Source organism: Loxodonta africana, chromosome 2 (genome assembly GCF_030014295.1).
Source record: "Loxodonta africana isolate mLoxAfr1 chromosome 2, mLoxAfr1.hap2, whole genome shotgun sequence".
In the NCBI taxonomy this organism is placed as follows: Eukaryota; Metazoa; Chordata; class Mammalia; order Proboscidea; family Elephantidae; genus Loxodonta; species Loxodonta africana.
This window is the reverse complement of record NC_087343.1, coordinates 172,255,961-172,279,932: the sequence shown is the minus strand read 5'-3', so window position 1 is coordinate 172,279,932 and position 23,972 is coordinate 172,255,961. Positions and strand designations below refer to the sequence as shown.

General features: G+C 38.4%; 1 protein-coding gene across 1 annotated transcript in view; it reads right to left on the bottom strand.

The window, feature by feature from the left end:
* Positions 1–23,972, bottom strand: part of SGCD (sarcoglycan delta) — a 500,195-nt gene that overhangs the window by 250,071 nt on the left and 226,152 nt on the right. The window contains exon 3 of the mRNA XM_003404624.4: positions 17,767–17,868. Coding sequence (XP_003404672.1) covers positions 17,767–17,868 — 102 coding nt within the window. The remainder of the gene's footprint in view (positions 1–17,766; positions 17,869–23,972) is intronic.

The following is a 23,972-nucleotide window of genomic DNA, read 5'->3' as shown; positions in this document are numbered from 1 at the left end:
ATTGTTTTCAAATAGATACTGTAATACAATTCCAACAAACGGTATGGCCAACGTGAAATAACAGTCTAGTGGAAGACAATTTAGGAGGTCTGTGGTTTGAAAGAAAAACAGGCCTCCATAGAAAGTTATGACTCCATAAGGACAAACTACAAGAAGGAGCCATCTGGAGGGGAGACTAGAAAGATGGTGTTATGTGTTGCATTGTGTCCTCCCAAAATATGTGTCAACTTGGCTAGGTCATGATTCCCAGTATTGTGTGGTTATCTGCCATTTTGAAATCTGATATAATTAGCTACGAGTTGTAAATCCTGTCCTTTATGATGTTAGTGAGGCAGAATTGGAAGCAGTTATGTTAATGAGGCAGGGTACAATCTATAAAAAAAAAAAAAAAATTTAGGATTAGGTTATATCTTGAGTTAATCTCTTTTGAAATGTAAAAGAAGCAAGCAGAGAGGAGAGAAACCTCCTAGCACCAGGAAAGAGGAGCTGGGAGTAGGGTGCATCCTTTGGAACCAGGTCCCCACGCTGAGAAACTCCTAGACCCAGGGGAAGACTGATGACAAGGATCTTCCACTAGAGCCAACAGAAAGAGAAAGCCTTTCTCTGGATCTGGCACCCTGAATTTGGACTTCTAGCCTCCTCGACTGTAAGAGGATATATTTCTGTTAGTTAAAACTATCCACTTGTGGTATTTCGGTTATAGCAGCACTAGATAACTAAGATAGACGGCAACGAGGAGAGAGAGGAAACAAGATGCTTTTCTCTTCACAGAGGAGCCCAGGGAGTGCAAACAATTTACAACCAGTTGCTAACCTAAAGGTTGGCAGCTTGAACCCATCCAGCAACTTCACAGAAGAAAGACATGGTGGTCTGCTTCTCTAAAGTTTACAGCCTTGAAAACCCTATGTAGCAGTTCTACTCTGTAACACATTGGGTTGCCATGAGTTGGGGGCCAATTTGATGGCAGCTAACATCAACAACATCTCTTCATGGAACTGTCAAGGACTCCGCATGTTTCTTAGGGTCTCAGAGAAAGCAAGTTAGACAAACAGCACAGGTCAACCTATAATTATTGTCTCCCAGTTAAGTATAGTATTCCAGTTAAGAACATAGGGTTTAGAGTCAAACTTGGTTGGAATATTAGATATTTACTCTTCTAAAACCTTTATAAACATTTGGTGGCTCATTTCCAAATACAAAATCTGAATAACAGATCCTTCATAGGGTTACTGTAAGAAATACATGATAGAATTTCATGTTAGCAACATGTCTAGCATGAGGATCACTCAAATCATGTACCTATCACAATAAAAAAAATGATGGTCTAATTGCACATTGTTTAAACTCAAATTCAGAAAACATTTATGAGCAATTACTATGGGCCAGGCCCTCTGCTAGTTGTTTTCATACCTATTAGCTCATTTAATCTCCACAGCAGCAAATCTATTAATACATATTAAAGTTAGAGACATTCAATATTAAAACAGAACAGCAAAATCTACAGGCACCTAGGAAATTTGAAATTTTTCTAACCATCCACCCACTCCCTGGTAGGAATTGTCAAGAGAACTAGTGGTTCTCCTGGGCATTAGATTTACCGTACAGATTGTACACATAATGTCACAGAGACTGTTCTTTAAGAGCAATTTAAGGGTTTTTCAAGGGTAATTAAAAATATATAAAAATATATACACTTTTTCCCAGTTGGGTGAACTTTAAAAATTATAATATGCAACTCTGTTGTATAATTATCACTGTTGGATCCCACAGGACCATAACACCTGTGATGTTGCGCTGTGGTAGTGAAGATCTTAATGGAAAGTGTTTCCAGTACTTTCACCCATTAAGAGGGTGGCATTTGTCCTATACCATTCATGACTGTTGGCGTTGGCCAACTTTTTATACTAACTTCTACCATAACATTGTCAAATCCTGTTGTCATTAAACTTCTTCCTATACCTCCCTAATCTAAGTGCTGCTAAGGTATGATGAGAAAGAAAGGAGTACTTTACAACTTAGTGAACCCCATGGCAATTGTAGAAAGCAGCGTGGAGGTGAACTCAGAAAATTCTCATGTTAAGACAAGTAAAAAAAATAATCTGGAATGCTAACAAATATGTGAAAGAATGGTTTGTTTACAGCCAAAGCCAGGAGCAAACATCCAAACTACATATTTATCCGGTGATATGAATACCCACATATTAATTATTTAAAAAATAAACTCAGCCCAATTTCTCATCTCTTAATGAGCTACAACCTAAGGATAATTCAGCTTTCCATAAACATTCCTCTCGTATTTTTTTAACATTTTTTTTGTCTGAGCCTTAACTGATGGCTAAAACCAATCTACACAGCTTGATGATTGTTGTTGTTGTTAGGTGCCGTTCAGTCGGTTCCGATTCATAGTGACCCTACGCACAACAGAACAAAACACTGCCCAGTCCTGAGCCATCCTTAACAATCGTTGTTATGCTTGAGCTCATTATTGAGGCCACTGTGTCAATCCACCTCGTTGAGGGTCTTCCTCTTTTCCACTGACCCTGTACTCTGCCAAGCATGAAGTCCTTCTCCAGGGACTGATCCCTCCTGACAACATGTCCAAAGTATGTAAGACACAGTCTCGCCGTCCTTGCCTCTAAGGAGCATTCTGGTTGTACTTCTTCCAAGACAGATTTGTTCGTTCTTTTGGCAGTCCATGGTATATTCAATATTCTTTGCCAGCACCACAATTCAAAGGCGTCGATTCTTTGGTCTTCCTTATTCATTGTCCAGGTTTCACATGCTCTCGTGGACTTGGTCTGATTTTCTTCAGTTTTAGCTTAAACTTGCATATGAGCAATTGATGTTCTGTTCCACAGTCGGCCCCTGGCCTTGTTCTGACTGATGATATTGAGCTGTTCTATCATCTCTTTCCACAGATGTAGTCAATTTGATTTCTGTGTGTTCCATCTGGTGAGGTCCATGTGTATAGTCGCTGTTGATGTTGGTGAAAGAAGGTATTTGCAATGAAGAAGTCTTTGGTCTTGCAAAGTTCTATCATTCGATCTCCAGCATTGTTTCTATCACCAAGGCCATATTTTCCAACTACTGATCCTTCTTCTTTGTTTCCAACTTTCGCATTCCAATCGCCAGTAATTATCAATGCATCTTGATTGTATGTCCGATCAATTTCATACTGCAGCAGCTGATAAAAATCTGCTATTTCTTCATCTTTGGCCCTAGTGGTTGGTGCTTAAATTTGAATAATAATCGTATTACTGGTCTTCCTTGTAGGCATATGGATATTATCCTATCACTGACACGTTGTACTTCAGGATAGATCTTGAAACGTTCTTTTTGATGATGAATGCAATATCATTCCTCTTCAAGTTGTCATTCCCAGCATAGTAGACTACAAGATTGTCTGATTCAAAATGGCCAATACCAGTCCATTTCAGCTCACTAGTGCCTAGATATCGATGTTTATGGGTTCCATTTCATTTTTGACAATTTCCAATTTTCCTAGATTCATACTTCATACATTCCAGGTTCCAATTATTAATGGATGTTTGCAGCTGTTTCTTCTCATTTTGAGTGGTGCCGCATCAGCAAATGAAGGTCCCAAAAGCTTTTCTCCAACCACGTCATTAAGGTTTACTCTACTTTGAGGAGGCAACTCTTCCCCAGTCATCTTTTGAGTGCCTTCCAACCTGGGGGGCTCATCTTCCAGCACTATATCAGACAATGTTCCACTGCTATTCATAAGGTTTTCACTGGCTAATGCTTTTCAGAAGTAGGCTGCTGGGTCCTTCTTCCTAGTCTGTCTTAGTCTGGAAGCCTGTCCTCCATGGGTGACCCTGCTGGTATCTGAATACCGGTGGCATAGCTTCCAGCATCACAGGAACATGCAAGCCCCCACAGTACGAGAAACTGACAGACACATGGGGGCAGCTTAATGATAGAAAAGTACAATTATCGTTCCGTCTGCACTTGTCTCCTACTATAGACAGATGCCACTTTTCATTTCTGGGACTCTGCTGTTGCAAAATGGAAGCTGAGGCATACTAGGTAGAGAAATTTCACATTTGTTGCACCAAATGGGAAGGAACACTGAAGAGTCCTGTTGTTCACTCTTTCAACATGGCTGTTTTGCCCAGTCTACCTTACCTTTCCTCTCCCTCCAACACGCAACAAGTGCCTGTGAAAAATATTTATCAGTCTTTAAATCTTGATTTACTTTGTAGGCCATTTGATATTTGCCTAGAGGCAGAATCACTGCTAATAAAAACAGAATCAGTCATGGAAATGTAAAGTCCCCCACTCATAATTTAGGCAACTGCCATTTAGACATCAGCGGTGATAATTTTTAGAGAAATGCATCATAAGGCTAGGCTTAGATGCTGATACAGTTCATAAAATCAAGGAAGAGTTATTTGCTTATACTCTCACCCAGCAAAAAAGGGATTTTTAAGCCTCTGAAATTACATCTCTGGAGAAAAATTCAAACGGTTTTGACAATGAACAAGCTTTCTAAAAATTAAGACTAACAGTCCAACATACCCAGAGCAATTAGAAAGCACTGATGTGACAAGATGTGCCAGGAGAGGGGTATGGTTTGATTGACACACGAAGAAAATAATTTTTAAAGCATTTTTTTTGGGGGGGGCAATCCTTCAGGAGTGAAGAACAATACAACTTTTAAGAATATATAAAAATATCTTTCTCCCTTAAAGCTTGCTTCTCCCTCCATAAATCTTCCCAAGTATTACACCAGTATTATTGTCTGGGAGGTGCCACCTAACTGAAGTAGGACTCTACCTATCATTAAAGGAGCATAAAACACACTAGACTCTGGTGTATAGTTTCTTTCCTCTTAAGTTTTTTTTTTTTTTTAAATATGCAAGAAGCAGACTCAGCAGCAAATAGTCATTACAGGTGCCTGGGATGTCCCTGAAACTAAAAGTGTTTGACAGTGTTGATATGCCACAGTGATGACGAAGAGGAGCTCAGAGATGTGAAGGGCTGGGAGTGCTAATTTTGTTCTATTGAACTGTTCTGTGGGTGACACAGTTCCCCATTTGGAAGCTTTTGTTATCCTGTGGGTGGCACGAATCAAGGCTTAGGGTAGGGCTAAACCGCAAAGCAACCAAAAGTGGTCATTCAATACCTTTAGTACCACTTTTACCTCTTTCACTTAGCCTGGGCCCCAGTCCCCCAGGGCTTCACCCCACTCACTTGCTCAAGCCCTCTTCTACTTAATTGACTACTTAGTATGCAGGTGATGCACATAATGGATCAACTTGTAAGTTCTTGAACAAGAGAAACTTGTCTCTCTCTCTAGCTGAGAGTCTCTCACAGAATCTTTGTGCCAGAAGAGTCCTAAGAGATCATTCATTCATTCAAAAAGACATCTGCTTTCCTTCTATGTGACAAGAACTAGGCTAGGAACTAAGAATGCATTGATAAATTTACAAAAACAAAGGTTGATAATAAATGTTTATTATATTCAGCTTTTATACAGTGCTTTATAGGCAACGCACTGTTCTACAAACTTTGCACAAAATAACTCTTGCAAAGCTGTGGTAAGTTTACAGGGTAGTACCATTGTTCTGCCCCCTTTACATATGAGGAAAGTGAGGCACAGAAAGGTTAAGTAATTTCCCCAAGATCATAAAGCTTGACAAAGCCAAGATCTGAATCCAGATCTTGGTCCAGATCTGCTCCAGAGCTTGGTCTAAAATACCACTTAGCACTGCCTTTTACAGTGCATGAAGATTATATATTACCTATTAGATTATACATTATGCATATACAAGATTACATATTGTATATACATATCATATATATTATACGTAAGATTATATATTCATAGGGGAAGCAAACAAGTATCTATATCAATATAAAAAAAACAAAACAAAAAACAAAACCTACTGCCCTTGAGTTGACTCTGACTCATACTCACCCTATAAGACAGAGTATATCTGCTCCCGCAGGCTTTCCAAGGAGCAGCTGTGGATTAGAACTGTCGAAATTTTTGTTAGCAGCCGAGCTCTTAACCACTGTGCAACCAGGTCTCCTCAATATATAATAGTATAATTAAAAAAAAAAAAAAAGTAATTGTCCAGTAGATTCTGACTCACAGTGATCCTACAGGACAGAGTATAACTGCCCGACAGCATTTCCAAGGGTATAAATCTTTATGTATGCAGGAGGCCACATTTTCTCCGACGGCGCAACTGGTGGGTTCAAACCTCCGACCTTTCCGTTAGCAGCGGAGCTTTTAACCATTGAGCAACCAGGACTCCTTCAATATAATACCATAATGCATATATATATTCACACACACATTTATATATAAAGCAAATACTATATACACAACAGATGAATATGTAAATAAATATGTTGTTAGGTGTCATCAATTTGGTTATGACTCATAGTGACCCTGTGTACAAAAGAAAGAAACGCTGCCTGATCTTGCACCATCCTCTCAATCCTGGCTGTGTTTGAGCTCACTGTTGCAGCCACAGTGTCAATTCATCTCACTGAAGATCTTCCTCTTTTTCTCCGACTCTCTACTTTACCAAGCATGATGTCTTCCTCCAGGGACTGGTCCCTCCTGATAACATGTCCAACGTATATGAGTGCTTGAGTACACGAGTACATGAGTCTCACCATCCTCTCTTCTAAGGAGCATTCTGGTTGCACTTCTTCCAAGACAGATTTGTTTGTTCTTCTGGCACTGCACGGTAAATTCAATTTTTCTTGCCAACACCATAATTCAAAGTATCAATCAATTTTTCTTCAGTCTACCTTATTCATTGTCCAGCTTTCCCATGCATATGAGGTGACTGAAAATACCGTGACTTGGGTCAGGTAACACTTTAAAGAGGTCTTTTGCAGCACATTTGCCCAATGCAATACATCATTTGCTTTCTTGACTGTTGCTTCCTTGTGCGTTGACTGTGGACATAAGTAAAATGAAGTCCTTGCCATCGATCTTTTCTCTGTTTATTTCGATGTTGCTTGTTGCTCCAGTTGTGAGGATTTTTGTTTTCTTTAAGTTAAAGTGTAATACATACTGAAGGCTCTAGTCTTTGATCTTCATCAATTAAGTGCTTCAAGTCCTCCTTCACTTTCAGCAAGCAAAGTTGTGTCAGCTGCTTATTGCGGGTTGTCATTTGGTTTCCATTCTATCATGATGCTGTGTTTGACTTCATATAGTCCAGTTTCTCGGATTATTTGCTCAGCATACAGACTGAATAAGTACAGTGAGAGGATACAACCCTCACACGTACCTTTCTTGACTTTAAACCATGCAGTATCCCTTGTTCTATTCAAACGCAGGCAAACATCTTCCCAGGTATTCTCTGCTTTTGGTCATGATCCATCTTATATCACCAATGATATCCCTTGTTCTGTGTCCTCTTAATGAATCCAGCTTTAATTTCTGGCAGTTCTCTGTTGATGTTCTGCTGCAACTGTTTTTGAATTATCTTCATTAAAAATTTACTTGCATATAGTATTAATGATAATGTTAGATAATTTCTCCATTCTGTTGGATCATCTTTCTTTAGAATAGACATGTATATGGATCTCTTCCAGTCAGTTTGCCAGGTAGCAGCCTTCCAGATTTCTTGGCAAAGATGAGTGAGTGCTTCCAGCATTGCATCTGTTTGTTGAAACATCTCAACTGGTATTTTGTCAATTCCTACAGCCCTGTTTTTCACCAGTGCCTTCAGTGCAGCTTGGGTTTCTTCCTTCAGACCATCAGTTCTTGATCATATGCTACCTCTTCACATGGCTGAACATCTACCAATTCTTTTTGATACAATGACTCTATGTATTCCTTCCATCTTCTTTTGATGCTTCCTGCGTTGTCTAATATTTTCCCCCACAGAATCCTTCAATATTGCAGCTGGAGGCCTGAATTTTTCCTTCAGATCTTTCAGCATGAGAAGTGCCAAGCATGTCCTTTCTTCCCTTTTGGCTCTCTAATTTCAGATCTTTGCACATTTCATTATAATACTTTGCCCTTTCTTTGCAAGTTGCCCTTTGAAATCTCCTGTTCAGCTCTTGTACTGCATCATTTCTTCCTTTCACTTTAGCTACTCTAAGTTCAAGAGGGTCACTATGAGTCGGAACCGTCTTGATGGCACCTAACAACAACAACAACAAGTTCAAGAGTAAGTTTCAGAGTCTCTTCTGACATCTATTTTGGTCTTTTTATTGTTTTAATGATTTTTTGCCTTCTTCATGTATGCTGTCGTTCCCCAACTTATCTGGTCTTTGTTCATTAGTGTTCAATGCATCAAATCTATCCTTGAGACAGCTCTATACTCAGGTGGTACATACTTAAGGTCGTACTTTGACTCTTGTTGACTAATTTTAAATTTTCTTCAGTTTCAACTTGAACTTACATAGGAGCAATTCATGGTGGGTTCCACAGTCTGCCACTAACCTTGTGCTGACCGATGATATTAAACTTCTCTATCATCTCCTTCCACAGATGTAGTCAATTTGATTCCCGTGCATTCCCTCTGGTGAGGTTCACGTGTATAGTAGCAGTTCATGTTGTTGAAAAAACGAATTTCCAATGAATAAGTCGTTGGTCTTGCAAAACTCTAATATGTGATCTCTGGCATCATTTCTATCATCAAGGCCATATTTTCCAACTACTGATCCTTCTTCTTTCTTTCACATTCCAATCACCAATATTCATAAATACATCTTGATTGCATGTTTGATGAATTTCAGACTGCAGAAGCTGGTAAATATCTTCAATTTCTTCATCTTGGGCATTAGCGGTTGGTGCATAAATTTGAATAACAGTCGTATTTACTGGTCTTCCTTGTAGGTGTATTGATATTATCCTGTCACTGACAGCATTGTATTTCAGGACAGATCTTGAAATGCTCTTTTTGATGATGAATGCAATGCCATTCCTCTTCATTTTGTCATTCCCAGCACAGTGGACCATATGATTGCCCAATTCAATATGACCAGTACCAGTCCATTTCAGCTCACTAATGCCTAGGATATTGATCTTTATGTGTTTCACTTCATTTTTGACAATGTCTAATTTTCCTTGATTCATACTGTTTACATTCCACATTCTGATTATTAATGAATGTTTGCAGCTGTTTTTTCTCATTTTGAGTCATGCTGCATCAGCAAATGAAGGTCCCCAAAGCTTGACTCCATCCACGTCATTAATGTCTTCTTTACTTTGAGGAGGCAGCTCTTCCCTAGTCATATTTTGAGTGCCTTCCAACCTCATGGACTCATCTTCTGGCATCGTATCAATGTTCCATTGTTATCCATAAGGTTTTCACTGGTCGATTTTTTCAGAAGTAGACTGCTAGGTCCTTCTTCCCAGTCTGTCTTAATCTGGAAGCTCTACTAAAACCTGTCCACCATGGGTTATCCTATTAGTATTTGAAATATCAGTGGCATAGCTTCCAGCATCACAGCAACACACAAGCCACCACAGTACGACAAAGTGACAGATGGGTGGTGGAAAGAAATATATCAGTAATAAAATATATCATAACACAACATGATATAATGAAGGAAAATAAGGCCAGTGGGTAAGGGGTATTTTTTAGATTGAGTAGACAGGGATGGGCACTGTGAGGTGCTATTTGAGAAGAGACCTAATGAATTTCAGGCTTAATTTTCATCCAATCTGATGGTTGTCAGACTGCAGTCTGTAGAACCCCACCTTGGGAGAGCAGTGGCATCCTAAGGTTACTTGTGAATATGACAAAGTCTTAGTCAGGGTGACAGGGCTGCAGGGTCCAATCCTTGGAAAACCATAGCAGCTTAGCTTCCCTCTGGTTTGGATTTTGGGATTCCAAGAAAAAAAAGGTTTCAAAAGGATTAGAAAACCACTGATCTAGTCCAGCCAACTGAGTTTATAGATAAACTGAGACATGAGAAGTCACTTGCTGGAGGTCTCATTGCTGGCCAGTGGGACAACTGAGAAAATACCCAAATTCCCTGACTTTGAAACTAATGTACTTTCTAGAATACCAAAATGCCAGCTTTATTCTCCTCCTCCAGTATAATTTTAATTTAATATCTTAAGGGTACAGATAGATGGTCTCATCCAATAGGCTACATCTTTCTGTTTGGAAACTTCAAAACCAAACTCCAGGCTTCACGAAAACAACTATATGTGACCTTCTGGCCTTCCCCCTGAATTCCATTAACTGCCACCATCTCCACCCACTATTCTAATTTATATTTTTCCTGGTCTTGACCCATCATAGCTTTTATTACTATGCTACTGTACGAATTTCTTATAAGCTGCTTCAAATCCTTTGCAGAAATGTATTTGCATATGGGGAGTGGTGGTGTTCAGTTGGAGCCTGGAATAAGTAAACATTTTTGAGACTCAAGAGTCTTCAATTAAATGAGATTCTCACGGGGCCCTTCAGGTGCCATGACAGGCAACAAGGAAGAATTTGGGGCAGCACCTGCCCGATGTCTCTCAAATCACAGAAATTGGACATTCCCTTCCTCGTTTTAACTTTGGCCTTACTCCTTCCAAAACAGTACAAGAGAGATAGGATCAAAGCTCTCAGTAACTCTTTTATGTTCATCCTGTTTTTCATTAAAAAAAAAAAAAAACAGAAACAAAAACAAAAAATAGCATGTACAGTCAATTTCTCCCAAATTAAAGAAACAACAAAGACTTCGTCAGCCCATTTTAATTCTAAGGCAACAAAAATCCTTCAAATAGTTATCTGTTTTCCAGGATAAACAAACCAACCACACTCTTAAGTGTCAACATATTCAAAGTTTGTGTGTCTGCTTAAAAAAAAAAAGTAAACAGATGGTTCACACTATGGTCCACAATAAATTACTACACGTAAAGAGACAGATTCATTTTGGGAACGGCTTTCAACTTTACAGTGCAGATGGGCTTAGAGATGACCCGTCCAATTTTTCATATCTCCCTAATTTATGTGTGCACAAAGAAATGCAAAGATGCCTAATGCACCCCTCTGACTTAGTAAAATCACTTTTATTTACTCAGGCAATACTTCATGGTCCAGTTAACTTCTTAATTAAAGACAGCAAGATGCTCATGTTCCATGCAAGTGGCAAGGAATACACTGTTTTGTGTGCAATATGTTCAGCTGAGAGTTAAAGCTGTTTTGTTCACTGCGGAGAAGCCACCACGGTTTTCAATTGGTTTCTATACTAACCAGGGCTCTGCTCACTGCAACTAAATTGACAATGGCGCCTCTTTAAACAAAGCTGGCAAGTCTGCCATCCCATGTCACTTCTGGGTTGTTTGCCTCATGCAGAGCATGCAGAATTCAAATTTTCACATGTTCTTCTCCCTGTCTGCCTCCTTGCCCCTGCTCATGCTCTGTAGTAATTCCAGGAATAAACTTAAAAAGGAGGAATGTTCTAGGAAATAGTGGAGAATGGATGCTGTGGGCCGTACCCTCCACCTCTAGAGATGAGGCTTTAATACCTCAAGGCCATTCAACTTGCATATGATTTTCAGCAACCCAGAGGAGGTGGACGTTTTCATGATGTCCTAGGGAAAACTGGGGCAAAAGAGATAAAAATGAGAAGCAAGGAATAATGAGTCACTAGGGAATACGACTCCTGAAAAATCAACCTAATTTCCTCTCCTCTACATGACTTACATGACAAGATACATATACATTCACAATTCCATCAACCAGGGTATGGACCCCCAGGGGACTTCAGAGATCCATAATATAAGTGAGTTAAGCAGGCTGGGTGAGACACAATAGTGACGAGTGGGGACTGTGGCAAACTGGAGACCAAATGCTCCATCTAAAGAGGGCAGGTGCGGCTCAGCTCCAATCCGTGGGAATATCAAACCATTCTGCCACATTTTCTGTTCTTTCATGAGAATCAGGAAGTGCAAAATTTCTAAAATGTGAAATCTTCAGACCTTTAAATATTAGAAATAAATGCATATTAAAAGGAAGATACTTATGTGAGGCAAACTATTGCCGTGGGCTGGATTCAGTTTGTAAATTTTGTCATAAATTTTAATGGTTTATAAAGTGTGTAACTTAAATTATTTCATTTAATCCTCACAATAAAATTGTAAAGTAGAGACTATCATCTCGGTGATTAGATCAGTCACAATTAAGCCTGGCTTTCTTGTATAATCCACTCTTGTTTCTGGTTTCTTTTTCCTCGCGCTTTTGAATTCTCTCAGGGTGACAATATTCCTTCCAGTCAGTTATTTCTCCTGAAAGGGGAATGGCCACATATAACTCAACTTCTCTTACTAAGCACAGTGTTATGAGAAAATTAATTACCATGTAAAGAGTGTTAAAACAGAAAAAAATAATACAATACTGAATTTTAGTTCTGAATTTAGCTGGGTATACCCATTGCCATCCAGTGAATTCTGACTCATAGCAACCCTATAGGACAGAGAAAAACTGCCCCATAGAGTCCCCAAGGCTGTAATCTTTACAGAAGCAGACTGCCACATCTTTCTTCTGCAGAGCAGCTGGTGGGTTCGAACCGCCAACCTTTCAATTAGCAGCTGAGCCCTTAACTACTGTGCCACCAGGGCTTCTTTAGCTAGGTACAGTTTGGGTAAATCCCATATCTTTTCTGGGACTCAGTATCCCTCTCTTTTAAATAAAGCGACTCGTCTAATTGAATTCTTAAGAGTTTTCAACCTCTAGCCTAGATTATTTTGGTAATTCAGGCTGGTGGAATAATTTCAAATTAACATCATGCTAAAATCAAAATAGATCTTAAAGAACATCTTTCTGTAAAACAAAGAGATGATAGATCCAAATGTAAAAATTCACGGTGAGGATGACCAGCTCAGAGTTTCAGAGTATTCAGATGTTTCTCTTATTTTACACATATTAACAGGCTTGGAAACCCTCAAACTCCATTTTTATGTGGAATTCAGACTTTCATATGAACCACCACTTAGACTGGTCTTTGTACAGTACTGGTATGTGTGCAGGTGTTTTGACCTTTAAATATTTTATTACATTTTGCTTTTACTATTTTTATAAAATAAGTGGAAATGTCATCACTGAATCAAAGATACACACTTTATTAAGGAACTTGACATATACTGTTAAAGTATTTTTTCAGAAAGATTCTGCCAATAGTCTATGAGTTTCAAAGCTCTCAGAAAAATTTAATCAGAAGAATGAGAGCAAAGTGAGTTGAACATTGGCAGGCTGTAACTGAGTGAAAGGAAGAAAAATTTAAAACTAAAAGCTATTGAATGTGCAATTCTTCCTTAGAAGATAGCTAGTTTGTCATTAAGAAGACACGTAAGTAGAGGCTGAAAGATTATTGGTTTAGAGAAGTTCAAACATCAGATGAGATTTGGACTAGATGATGTTAATAGTGAAAAATCATCATTATCATCACTGCCTTCATCATCAGGAGAAGAATATAAGGATAGGAGTTACCATTCCTGGAACACTAACTTCATGACAAGCCCTGTATTAAGAACGTCACCAACATTATCTTACCCATTTAGGAATCCATGGGTGGCGCAAATAGTTAAGCACTCAGCTACTTACTGAAAGTTTCATGGTTTGAGTCCACCCAGAGGCAGTTCAGAAAAAGTGCCCGGTAATCTACTTCTGAAAGATCACAGCCACGAAAAAACCCAGTGGAGCACAGTTCTACCCTGACACACATGGGGCTGCCATGAGTCAGAATCCAATTGATGGCAACTTTTTTTTTTTTTGAACCTTACTTATTTACAGACACTCATAATGTAGGTATTAATGTCATGTCAATTGTACCGATAAGAAAACAAAGATCACCCGCTAGCAAATGGTGGCACTTGTTGCCATCCAACTCCGATAACACAGTACATGTCTTAGGCATGTGATGCCTCTTGGTATAGGCAACCTCTGAAAAATCTCCTTTACACATGATTTCATAAATCTATAAACAGATTATGGTAGGTGAGAACAACTTAGAATATGTGAGTTTTGTATGCCACGTTTTTTAAAAGGCATAAAAATATCCTCGCCTTATATAATTTTCTACTTTATTCTCTTAATATGAGTTAATTTTTTGACCCCTCCTTCAACTTCTCTTCCTACGCTCTTATTTTCTGAACTTCTAAATTCAATACAGGAATGGGCTAGGACCTTTACACCCTCCTCAAGTTTAGTCTGAGGCGAGGATGGAGATAAACTCATTTGTAACTTTTTCTCTAATAAATTTATGAATCTTTCTTGTAGTCACAATAGTGCCTGGCACACAGTATGTGCCCAATAAATGCTAATTACCCTTCCTTTGCCATTTTCCATTAAGTTACACAAAAGCATCATCTAGTTCCAGCATAAAAGGAAGCAAGGGCCTCTCTCAAGTAGTGGGACTCTTCTCCTGTCATCCAAAATTATACTTTGTAGTTAAAGGTCATCTTGGTGCTTATTTATTCAGTCTATCTACTGGTAGTTTCCTGCCAAAAATTTGTAGTTGTATGCAGCAATTAAAGAGATGCTTACCATGTTGAAATGGTGATAGAAACATAGACTGCTGTGATACTAAGTCCCTTAGATTTACAAATTTCTGTGTTCATATATTCAAGTGGTATTTCAAGGGACATTTAGTGTGTGTCCTTCCCAATCTATTTTCTGAATGGCATGATTCCTTGCCACTTAGAAGCTATGCACCCATGAGGCTGACGCTAGAAGTTCCTGAGACTTTCATTCAATTCCCAGATGGAAGTTTTATAGATGTGAAAATTTTCTTATTAACTCATCTTTCTAAGTGACTGCTATCACGCTAATCAATTTGTATTGACTTTACCCAGGACACAACCTCCAATAATGAAATCAGGTATAGTATCGAATATTGCATAGGTTACTTAACTAACCTCAATTTCTCTCAGCTCAGTGAAATGCAAAACCAGAATGAAGCTAAGTGTTACTTAATTAGTTATCCTTGCTTAGGATGGCTGACTAATCTTGTTCAACTGGACACTGATCTCTTTTCAATGGGAAAAATAGAAGGCTATGCCACATGAAATAGAAGAAGCAGCTGTGAGCTATGCAGAAATTATATTTCCAATTGTTCTACAGAGAAGTGTTATTCAGAGGTGGTCTTCAAACCGGACAGGTGTATTAGGAAAGACACAACAGTGCAGGTGACAGAGGAAGTGGCTTGAACTAGGGTGTAGCATACAATGGAGAACGCGTTACAGGTAGAGCTGATTTCAATATTGATCTTAAAACTCGCTGCCATCAAGTCAATTCCAACTCATAGTGATCCTATACGACAGAGTAGAACTGACCCATAAGGTTTCCAAGGAGCAGCTGGTGGATTTGAACTGCCGATCTTTTGGTTAGTAGCCAAGTTCTTAGCCATCAGGGATTCAAAGACAGATCTTATTAGGTTCATATCTGTATGTGTTTTTTAGTCTTCAGATAGAAAATAATTCTTTTTTCACCGTAAAAAAGGCTAAAAAGTTTTATATTATTTACTATAAGAAAAACTGCTTTATCAAGGAGAAAGGAAAAATAGTGAATTCTAACACTGTATTTGTTTTTAAAAAGGTAATTCGAAAGGACTGAATTTAACTCATTGATTTTTCAATATTAAGTTAAAAAAAATATTATTACTTTTTTAAGCTACGAATCAAAAATATCTCTAAGTTGAGGTCAGCTGGCTCTGTCAGCTTGCACATAGGATGGCTGACATATTTGTTAAAAGTTGAATTCCTGCACATGGGCCTAAGAGACATAACAGCTACCCTTTTTCAAGTCTTCCAAAACGTAGTTCTCAATTCCTTAACAGGGCACTAGTTCTAGACCAAGGGAAATTATTTCAAGATGTTCTGATTAATACATATCAATTATAATACCCAGGATCTTAAAATCTGCTTTCTTGAACCACATGCAACCTAATCATCACATTTATATATTTATGGAAATATCATCCATATAGATTACAAGGATTTACAAACTATGGCCTATGGGCTATTTCCGTATTGGCCTTGAGGTAAGAATGGTTCTCATTTTTTTAAAGGTTGTAAAAAAAAAAAGACTAGAATATTTACAATCTCACCCTTTGTAGCACAAGTCTTCTGACCCAATTACAGGGAAAATACCAATCTAAACTAGAAAATTAAAACAAAATGTAATATAGATAATATTATTAATCTAGAATACAACCAGTAACTCAAACCAATGACTTAACAACCAATTTGCCAGGTTGGGAGAACAAAACAGAGATCAAAAACAATGTATACAACAAGTGTTTCTTGAATGTTTGAAACTGACTGCTTCCATTCAGCCCTAGGCAGAATCATCGCCAAATTAAACAAGGGCTGACCCACTTCGTTGTAGATTCCTCCCATCACCCTAGGATATTCTAGGATATACTCTCTTCAAAGACCGACGATGCTTTTACTTCTTGTACTTTAAAATGCCCAAGCCAGAGCGCTATGGGTTCCCCTTAAATTTTATAGTTCTTCTGTGGTTGATTCGATTTGTTATTTGTGATGATTTTAACATCATGGCTCCCTGTTTTTTGAGGCCACTCAATAGTTCCTCTCAGTTTCATACAATCGCATACTTTAGATGGCATTCAGATAAAATTACCACTGCATCAAGTTGGTGAATTTCATTAATTATGCTAATCAATGCACACAATGCAAGTGATGCCTTGGGGAAATTTTCATGATATTCCTTGCCTGCAGGTGGACCCAGATAGGTCCCAGGCAGAGTAAATGCATTAATTATCCTTTTCAATGAGCTAATCCCCCATCCCACTAAAAAACAAAACCAAAGAAACAAACAAACAAAAAATCAACCAACAAAGTCCACTCTAAGGATTTGACAAGATTGGTTAATAAAAGCCACGGACCTAGGAATCACTACTACCTTTTAAAAAAAAAAAAAGCAAAGAAAAGAAACTGAGAGTAAAAAATAATGTAGGAGGCTGTGGTTAACAGAAAAGGCTTTAAAGTTAGATTTTCTTAGTTCAAATCTTTATTTTGCTACTTTGTAAATACATGGCTTTGGACAAATTTTTTCTTTGAGCCTCAGTTCCTTTATCTGTAAAATGGAGACAATAGTCCCCACCCTGCTACGTTGCTCTGTGAATTAAAGTAGGTAATCATAATGGACGCAGAGCAGTGATATGTCGGACACAGAGTACACACAGAGTACACACATTACAGTGACTATTTAAAGACCATTTCAGAGCATAGGTGTTGACGTTGCACTGCTTCTTACTAACCTTGGCTACATTGTTCAGATTCTTAATGAAAAACAAAACACAAGCAAAAAAGTGCCTTGGAAGCACTGAGCAACTAAAACCAACAGGAATATTACCTATGTTTTATACTGTATTTAAAACACTTGGAAACCATGGTGGCGTACTGGTTAAGAGCTACGACTGCTAACCAAAAAGTCCGCAGTTTGAATCCACCAGGCGCTCCTTGGAAACCGCGTGGGGCAGTTCTACTCTGTCCTGTAGGGTCGCTAAGAGTTGAAATCGACTGGGCAGCAATGGGTTTGGTTTTTAGTTTTAAAGCAGTTAGTTGATTAGCAAGGATTCTTGCCCTGTAATTAAGCAGGCATGGAAAGAGGCTCAGAGAGATTATCTCCCTTGTTGGCAACACCACAGCCATGATTACACTCAATGCTTTAGACTCAAAACACCATGTTCAATTTACTATATTCCCTTCTCCAACCCTCTATATTCAGGTGACAGCAAGACCATTTTCTCCGGATTTAGACTTCCAGAGGAACAATCATCCTTCTTCTCTCAGCAAAAACTTACTGGCCGGGAACGGATTTCTTTGGCGTAGAGAGGTTGTAAGAATTCTGAGTCTCCTTCGAGCTTTAGACCTTTTTCTGTGATTCTCAAGTTTCCCATTCCATCCTGAAAGAGAGGCACGGGAAGAGAACAGGGAAAATGTCATTAGCCAAAATTTCAAAGTACCTCAGGCTGTCAAAAATTGAAACTAAGTTATTGCTCTCTCTCTCTTTCTGTCTTTTTTTTTTTTTTTGAGAGTTGACTGAGGAAGGGTCCAAAGGAATACATAAAATACTTGAAGGCATTGTTCAATGCAATTATATATATTATCCTCTTTGCTCACTTACTCTGAAAAAATTCTATTCCAAGCAATCTGTAGTGCCCCCAGTCATTCATGTGCACAGATGAATGAGGCCCTTGATAGGCGGTGCAGAAAGAATCTATGAAGGTGGTGAGTGGGAGGGGATAAAAGGATGGTTTTCCATGTTCAAGCAAAATATCTTGTTTCTAAAACTCTATGCAAAAATTTCAAACTGGCAGTCTGCTGGTCACATCCAGCCTTTGGACATTGTTTGGCTCACAAAACATTTAGGAAGTTAGTTCCTAACATTTTTTCCTAATATTTTATTCTGGAAAATTTAAAAATATATACAAAATTACAAAGACTAGATAGCAAACACCTAAGTGCCTATCACCAAGCTTCAACAATTATCAACTCATGGCTAATCTTGTTATTTATTACACCCACCCATATCCACATCCATCTCTTTTATTTAAACATACCAATATAACATTACCACATTAAAAAAATCATTCCTTATTATCTGCATATGCAAACCTTAAAATTGAGGTATTGGCATAACTGAAATGGGGTGATTCCAGGCCTAAATTGAAGCTCCGTTCTGAATTAAACTGAAATCTTCATTTCTACTGTTCCAAAGAGACGATTCAGCCTCTTTGTATAAGTTTACTTGTAGCACAAAGAGGGAGCCCTGGTTGTGCAGTGGTTAAGAGCATGGCTGCCAACCAAAAGGCTGGCAGTTCGAATTCAGCAGCTGCTCCTTGAAAACCCTATGGGGCAGTTCTACTGTCTTCTATTGGGGGGCTGTGAGTTGGAATCGACTTGACAACAACTGATTTTAACACAAAGAGAGCCGGAGTCAGAATTTCTAGGTTGGATGAGAAATTATTTGTTGAAGGTATCTGTTAAGAATGTTTACTCAGCTTGGTCTGAAAATAATGCCTTGTGCATGGTCCCCAGAGCCTAGGAAACAAGATTAGAATTGATAAGGTTAAGATGGAGCCTATAGCTGTCTCATAACTCTGTAACCCAAGTGAAGCAAACATCACTTAACCAAGTCTCAGTTCTGATTTCCTGTCTCCCCAAATTAGACGTCATTCACTGAGATCTTCACTCCAATTCCTGTTGACTCTTTGTAAATCAGCAAAAGCATAAGCTTGTTACCTTAAGATAAGAGGACATGCAGGCTGCAACTGTAACAGAACACTGACTTAATCATCCTTGATAGAATGCTAACAAACCTCAGAACGTTAACTGATGTTAGAAAGTTTAAGAGTATACTTTAACAAACCCTTGTAACTTCTTGCCATGCTTCCCCATACCTCTTCTGTGCCCAGGAAGTACAGTTCTACTGTTTGTTTTACCTGATAAAAACTGCTCCCTCTCTCTATCCCTCTCCCTACAATTTGGAACACACTCTGCAGCCTCTTGTCCGGATGCTTTTGTGTCTCCTCATTTTGCAGAATGTTTTGTTTTTATATCCTTCAATAAAACTCTTTGTTTTTGTTTTCTCTCAACAAAGATACGGAAGAGCTAAAGGGCACGATTAGTCAACTCGATCCCATAGGCATATATAGAACATTCCAACCAACAGCTGCAAAGTACACATCCTTTTCTAACACATATGGAATGTTGTTCAGAATAGACCACATCTTAGGCCACAGAGCAACCCTCAACAAAATCCAAAACACTGAGATGATACAAAGTATCTTCTCTGACCAGTACACCATCAAAGTAGAAATTAACAACAGGAAGCGCAAGGAAAAAAAAAAATTACATGGAACCTGAATAACACCCTGCTTAAACACCACTGAGTAATACAAGAAATCAGGGATGGAATCAAAAAATTCCTAGAATCAAACAAGAGTGAAAACACATCATACCAAAACCTCTGGGACACAGCAAAGGCAGTCCTCAGACGTCAATTTATAGCAATAGATGCACACATCAAAAAAGAAGGGACAAAAAACATTAGCTACACAACTTGAACAAACAGAAAGAGAATAGTAAAAGAAGCCCACAGCCACCAGAAGGAGGGATATAATAAAGATCAGAGCAGAAATAAATAGAGAATAGAAAAACAATAGAAAGAATCAACAAAACAAAAAGTTGGTTCTTTGAAAGGATCAACGAACCACTGGCCAAGTTGACAAAAGAAAAATAGGAGAGGACACAAATAACCTAAATAAGAAATGAAATGCGGGACATTACAACAGACCCAACTGAGATAAAAAGGATCATAACAGAGTATTATGAAACAGTATACTCCAACAAATTTAGAAAGCCTAGAAGAAACGGACAAATTTCTAGAAACATACTACCTACCCAAACTAACACAAAATGATGTTGAAAATATGAACAGACCCACTACAAGAGAAGAGATTGAAAAGGTAATAAAAAGAAAAAAACTCCCAACAACAACAAAAAAAAAACCCTGGCCCAGATGTCTTCACTGGAGAATTTTACCAAACATTCAGAGAAGAGCTTACACCAGTACTACTCAAACTATTTCAGGATATAGAATAGGAAGCGATACTCTGAACTCATTCCATGAAGCCAGCATAACCCTGATACCAAAACGAGGCAAAGACACCACAAATAAAAGAAAATTATAGACCAATGTCTCTCATAAATATAGATGCAAAAATTCTCAACAAAATTCTAGATAATAGAATTCACCATCATATCAAAAAAAAAAAAAATAATCCATTACAACCAAGTAGGATTCATACCAAGTAGGATTCATACCAGGTATGCAAGAATGGTTCAACATTAGAAAATCAATCAACGTAATCCACCACACAAATAAAAGGAAAGAAAAGAATCATATGCTCATCTCAATCGACACAGAAAAGGTATTTGACAAAGTCCAACACCCATTCTGATAAAAAACTCTCAATAAAATAGGTATAGAAGGAAAATTTCTCAATATAATAAAGAGCATCTATGCAAAACCAACGACCAACATCATTCTTAATGAAGAGAGGCTGAAAACATTTCTCTTGAGAACAGGAACAACACAAGGATGCCCTTTACCACTACTCCTATATAACATTGTGTTGGAAGTCCTAGAAAGAGCAGTAAGGCAAGAAAAAGAAATACCAAAATTGGTAATGAAGAGGTTAAGCTGTCCCTATTTGTGGATGATCTGGTATCACACATAGAAAACCCAAAAGATTCCATGAGAAAACTACTGGAACTAATAGAAAGATTTGGCAGAACAACAGGATACAAGATAAACATACAAAAATCAGTTGGATTCCTACAAACCAATAAAGAGAAGGATGAAAAGGAAATCAGGAAAACAATACTATTTATAATAAAAAAAAACTAGTACCATAGTTTTTTTTTTTTTTATTATAGCCCCTAAAAAAAAAAATACTCGGGAATAAATCTGACCAGGGATGTAAAAGACCTATACAAAGAAAACTACAAAACACTACTGCAAGAAACCAGAAGAGATCTACATAAATGGAGAAACATACCATACTCATGGATAGGTATACTCAACATCATGAAAACGACAGTTCTACCCAAAGAGATTCACAAATACAATGCAATCCTGATCCAAATATCAACATCATTCTTTAAAGAGATGGAAAAACTAATCATTAACTTTATATGGAAAGGGAAGAAGTCCTGGATAAGTAAAGCACTACTGAAGAGGAAGAATAAAAAATGAGGACTCACACTACCTGACCTCAGAACCTACTATACAGCTACTGTAGTCAAAACAGCCTGGTACTGGTACAACAACAGATACATTGACCAATGGAACAGAATTGAGAACCCAGATGTAAATCCATCCACCTATGGTCACCTGATTTTTGACAAGGGCCCAAAGTCCATCAGATGGGGAAAAACAGTCTTTTCAACAAATGGTGCTGGCAAAACTGGATGTTCATCTGCAAAAAAAAAAAATGAAACAGGACCCATACCTCACACCATATACAAAAACTAACTCAAAATGGGTCAAAGACCTAAATACAAAGCCAAAAATCATGAAATTCATAGAAGAAAAAAATACAATCAATGCTAGAGGCCCTAATACATGGCATTAACAGGATACAGACTACAATCAACAACACACAAACTCCAGAGGATAAGCTAGATAACTGGGATCTTCTAAAAATTAAACATTTATGCTCATCAAAAGATTTCACCAAAAGTGTAATAAGAGAACCTACAGACTGGGAAAAAAAATTTTGGCTATTACAAATCAGAAAAAGGTCTATCTCTAAAATCTACAAGAAAATCCAACACCTCTACAACAAAAAGACAAAAAATCCAGTTAAAAAATGGGCAAAGGAAATGAACAGACATTTCACCAAAGAAGACATTCAAGCGGCCAACAGACACATGAGGAAATGCTCAGGATCTCTAGCCAGTAGAGAAATGCAAAACAAAATCACAATGAGATACCATCTTATTCCAGCATTACAGAAATCAATCAATAAAACAGGAAATAACAGATATTGGACAGGCTTCAGGGAGATCGGAACTTTTATGCACTGCTGGTGGGAATGCAAAATGATATAATCATTTTGGAAAATGATATGGCGCTTCCTTAGAAAGCTAGAAATAGAAATGCCATGTGATCCAGCAATCCCACTCCCAGGAATATATCCTAGAGAAAAAAGAGTCATCACACGAATAGACATATGCACACCCATGTTCATTGCAGCATTGTTCACAATAGCAAAAAGTTGGAAACAACCTAGATGCCCAACAACAGATGAGTGGATAAACAAACTGTTGTACATACACACAATGGAGTATTATGCAACAATAAAGAACAACGATGAATCTGTGAAGCATCTCATAACATGGATGAATCTGGAGGGCATTATGCTGAGTGAAATAAGTCAGTCACAAAAGGACAAATATTGTATGAGACCACTACCATAAAAACTCATGAAAAAGTTTACATACAAAAAGAGAAAATCTTTGATGGTTACAAGGGAGGGGAGGGCTGGGGATGGAAAACACTAAATAGACGATAGATAAGTGGAAAATTTGGTGAAGGGTAAGACAGTACACATACTGGGGAAGCCAGCACAACCTATACAAGGCAAGGTCATGGTAGCTTCATAGATACATCCAAACTTCCTGAGGGACCAAATTGCTGGGCTGAGGGCTGTGGGAAACATGGTCTCAAGGAACATCTAGCTCAATTGGCATAACAGTTCATAAAGAATATGTTCTACATTCTACTTTGGTGATTGGCATCTGGGGTCTTAAAAGCCTAGGATACTCCACTGGTCTCACCCCTTCGGGAGCAAGGAAGAATGAAGAAAAGTAAAGATACAAGGGAAAGATTAGTCTCAAAGGACTAATGGGCCACATCTACCATAGCCTCCACCAGACTGAGTCCAGTAAAACTAGATAGTGCCTGGCAACCACCACTGACTTCTCTGACAGGGGTCACAATAGAGGGTCCTGGACAGAGCTGTAGAAAAATGTAGAAAAAATTCTAACTCCAAAAGAAAGAATAGACTTGGTGGCCTGACAGAGACTGGAGAAACCCTCAGAGTATGGCCCCTGGACCCACTTTCAGCTCAGTAATGAGGTCACTCTTGAGGTTCACCCTTCAGCCAAAGATTGAACAGGCCCATGGAACAAAACAAAACTAACGGGGTGCACCAGCCCTGGGGGTAGAACTGGAAGGCAGGAGGGAACAGGAAAGCTGGTAATAGGGAATCCAGGGTTGAGAGGGGAGAGTGTTGACATGTCGTGAGGTTGTTAACCAACGTTATGAACAATGTGTGTACTAACTGTTTGATGAGTAACTAGTTTATTCTGTAAACCTTCATCTAAAATACCTGTTATTACCTTGTAACTGAGACTGTCTGTCAGTGGTTGTAGTTACACTTCTCCCCGCCCAGCCATGCACCATCATGGGTTCCCGTGATTAAAATTTCTATGCACT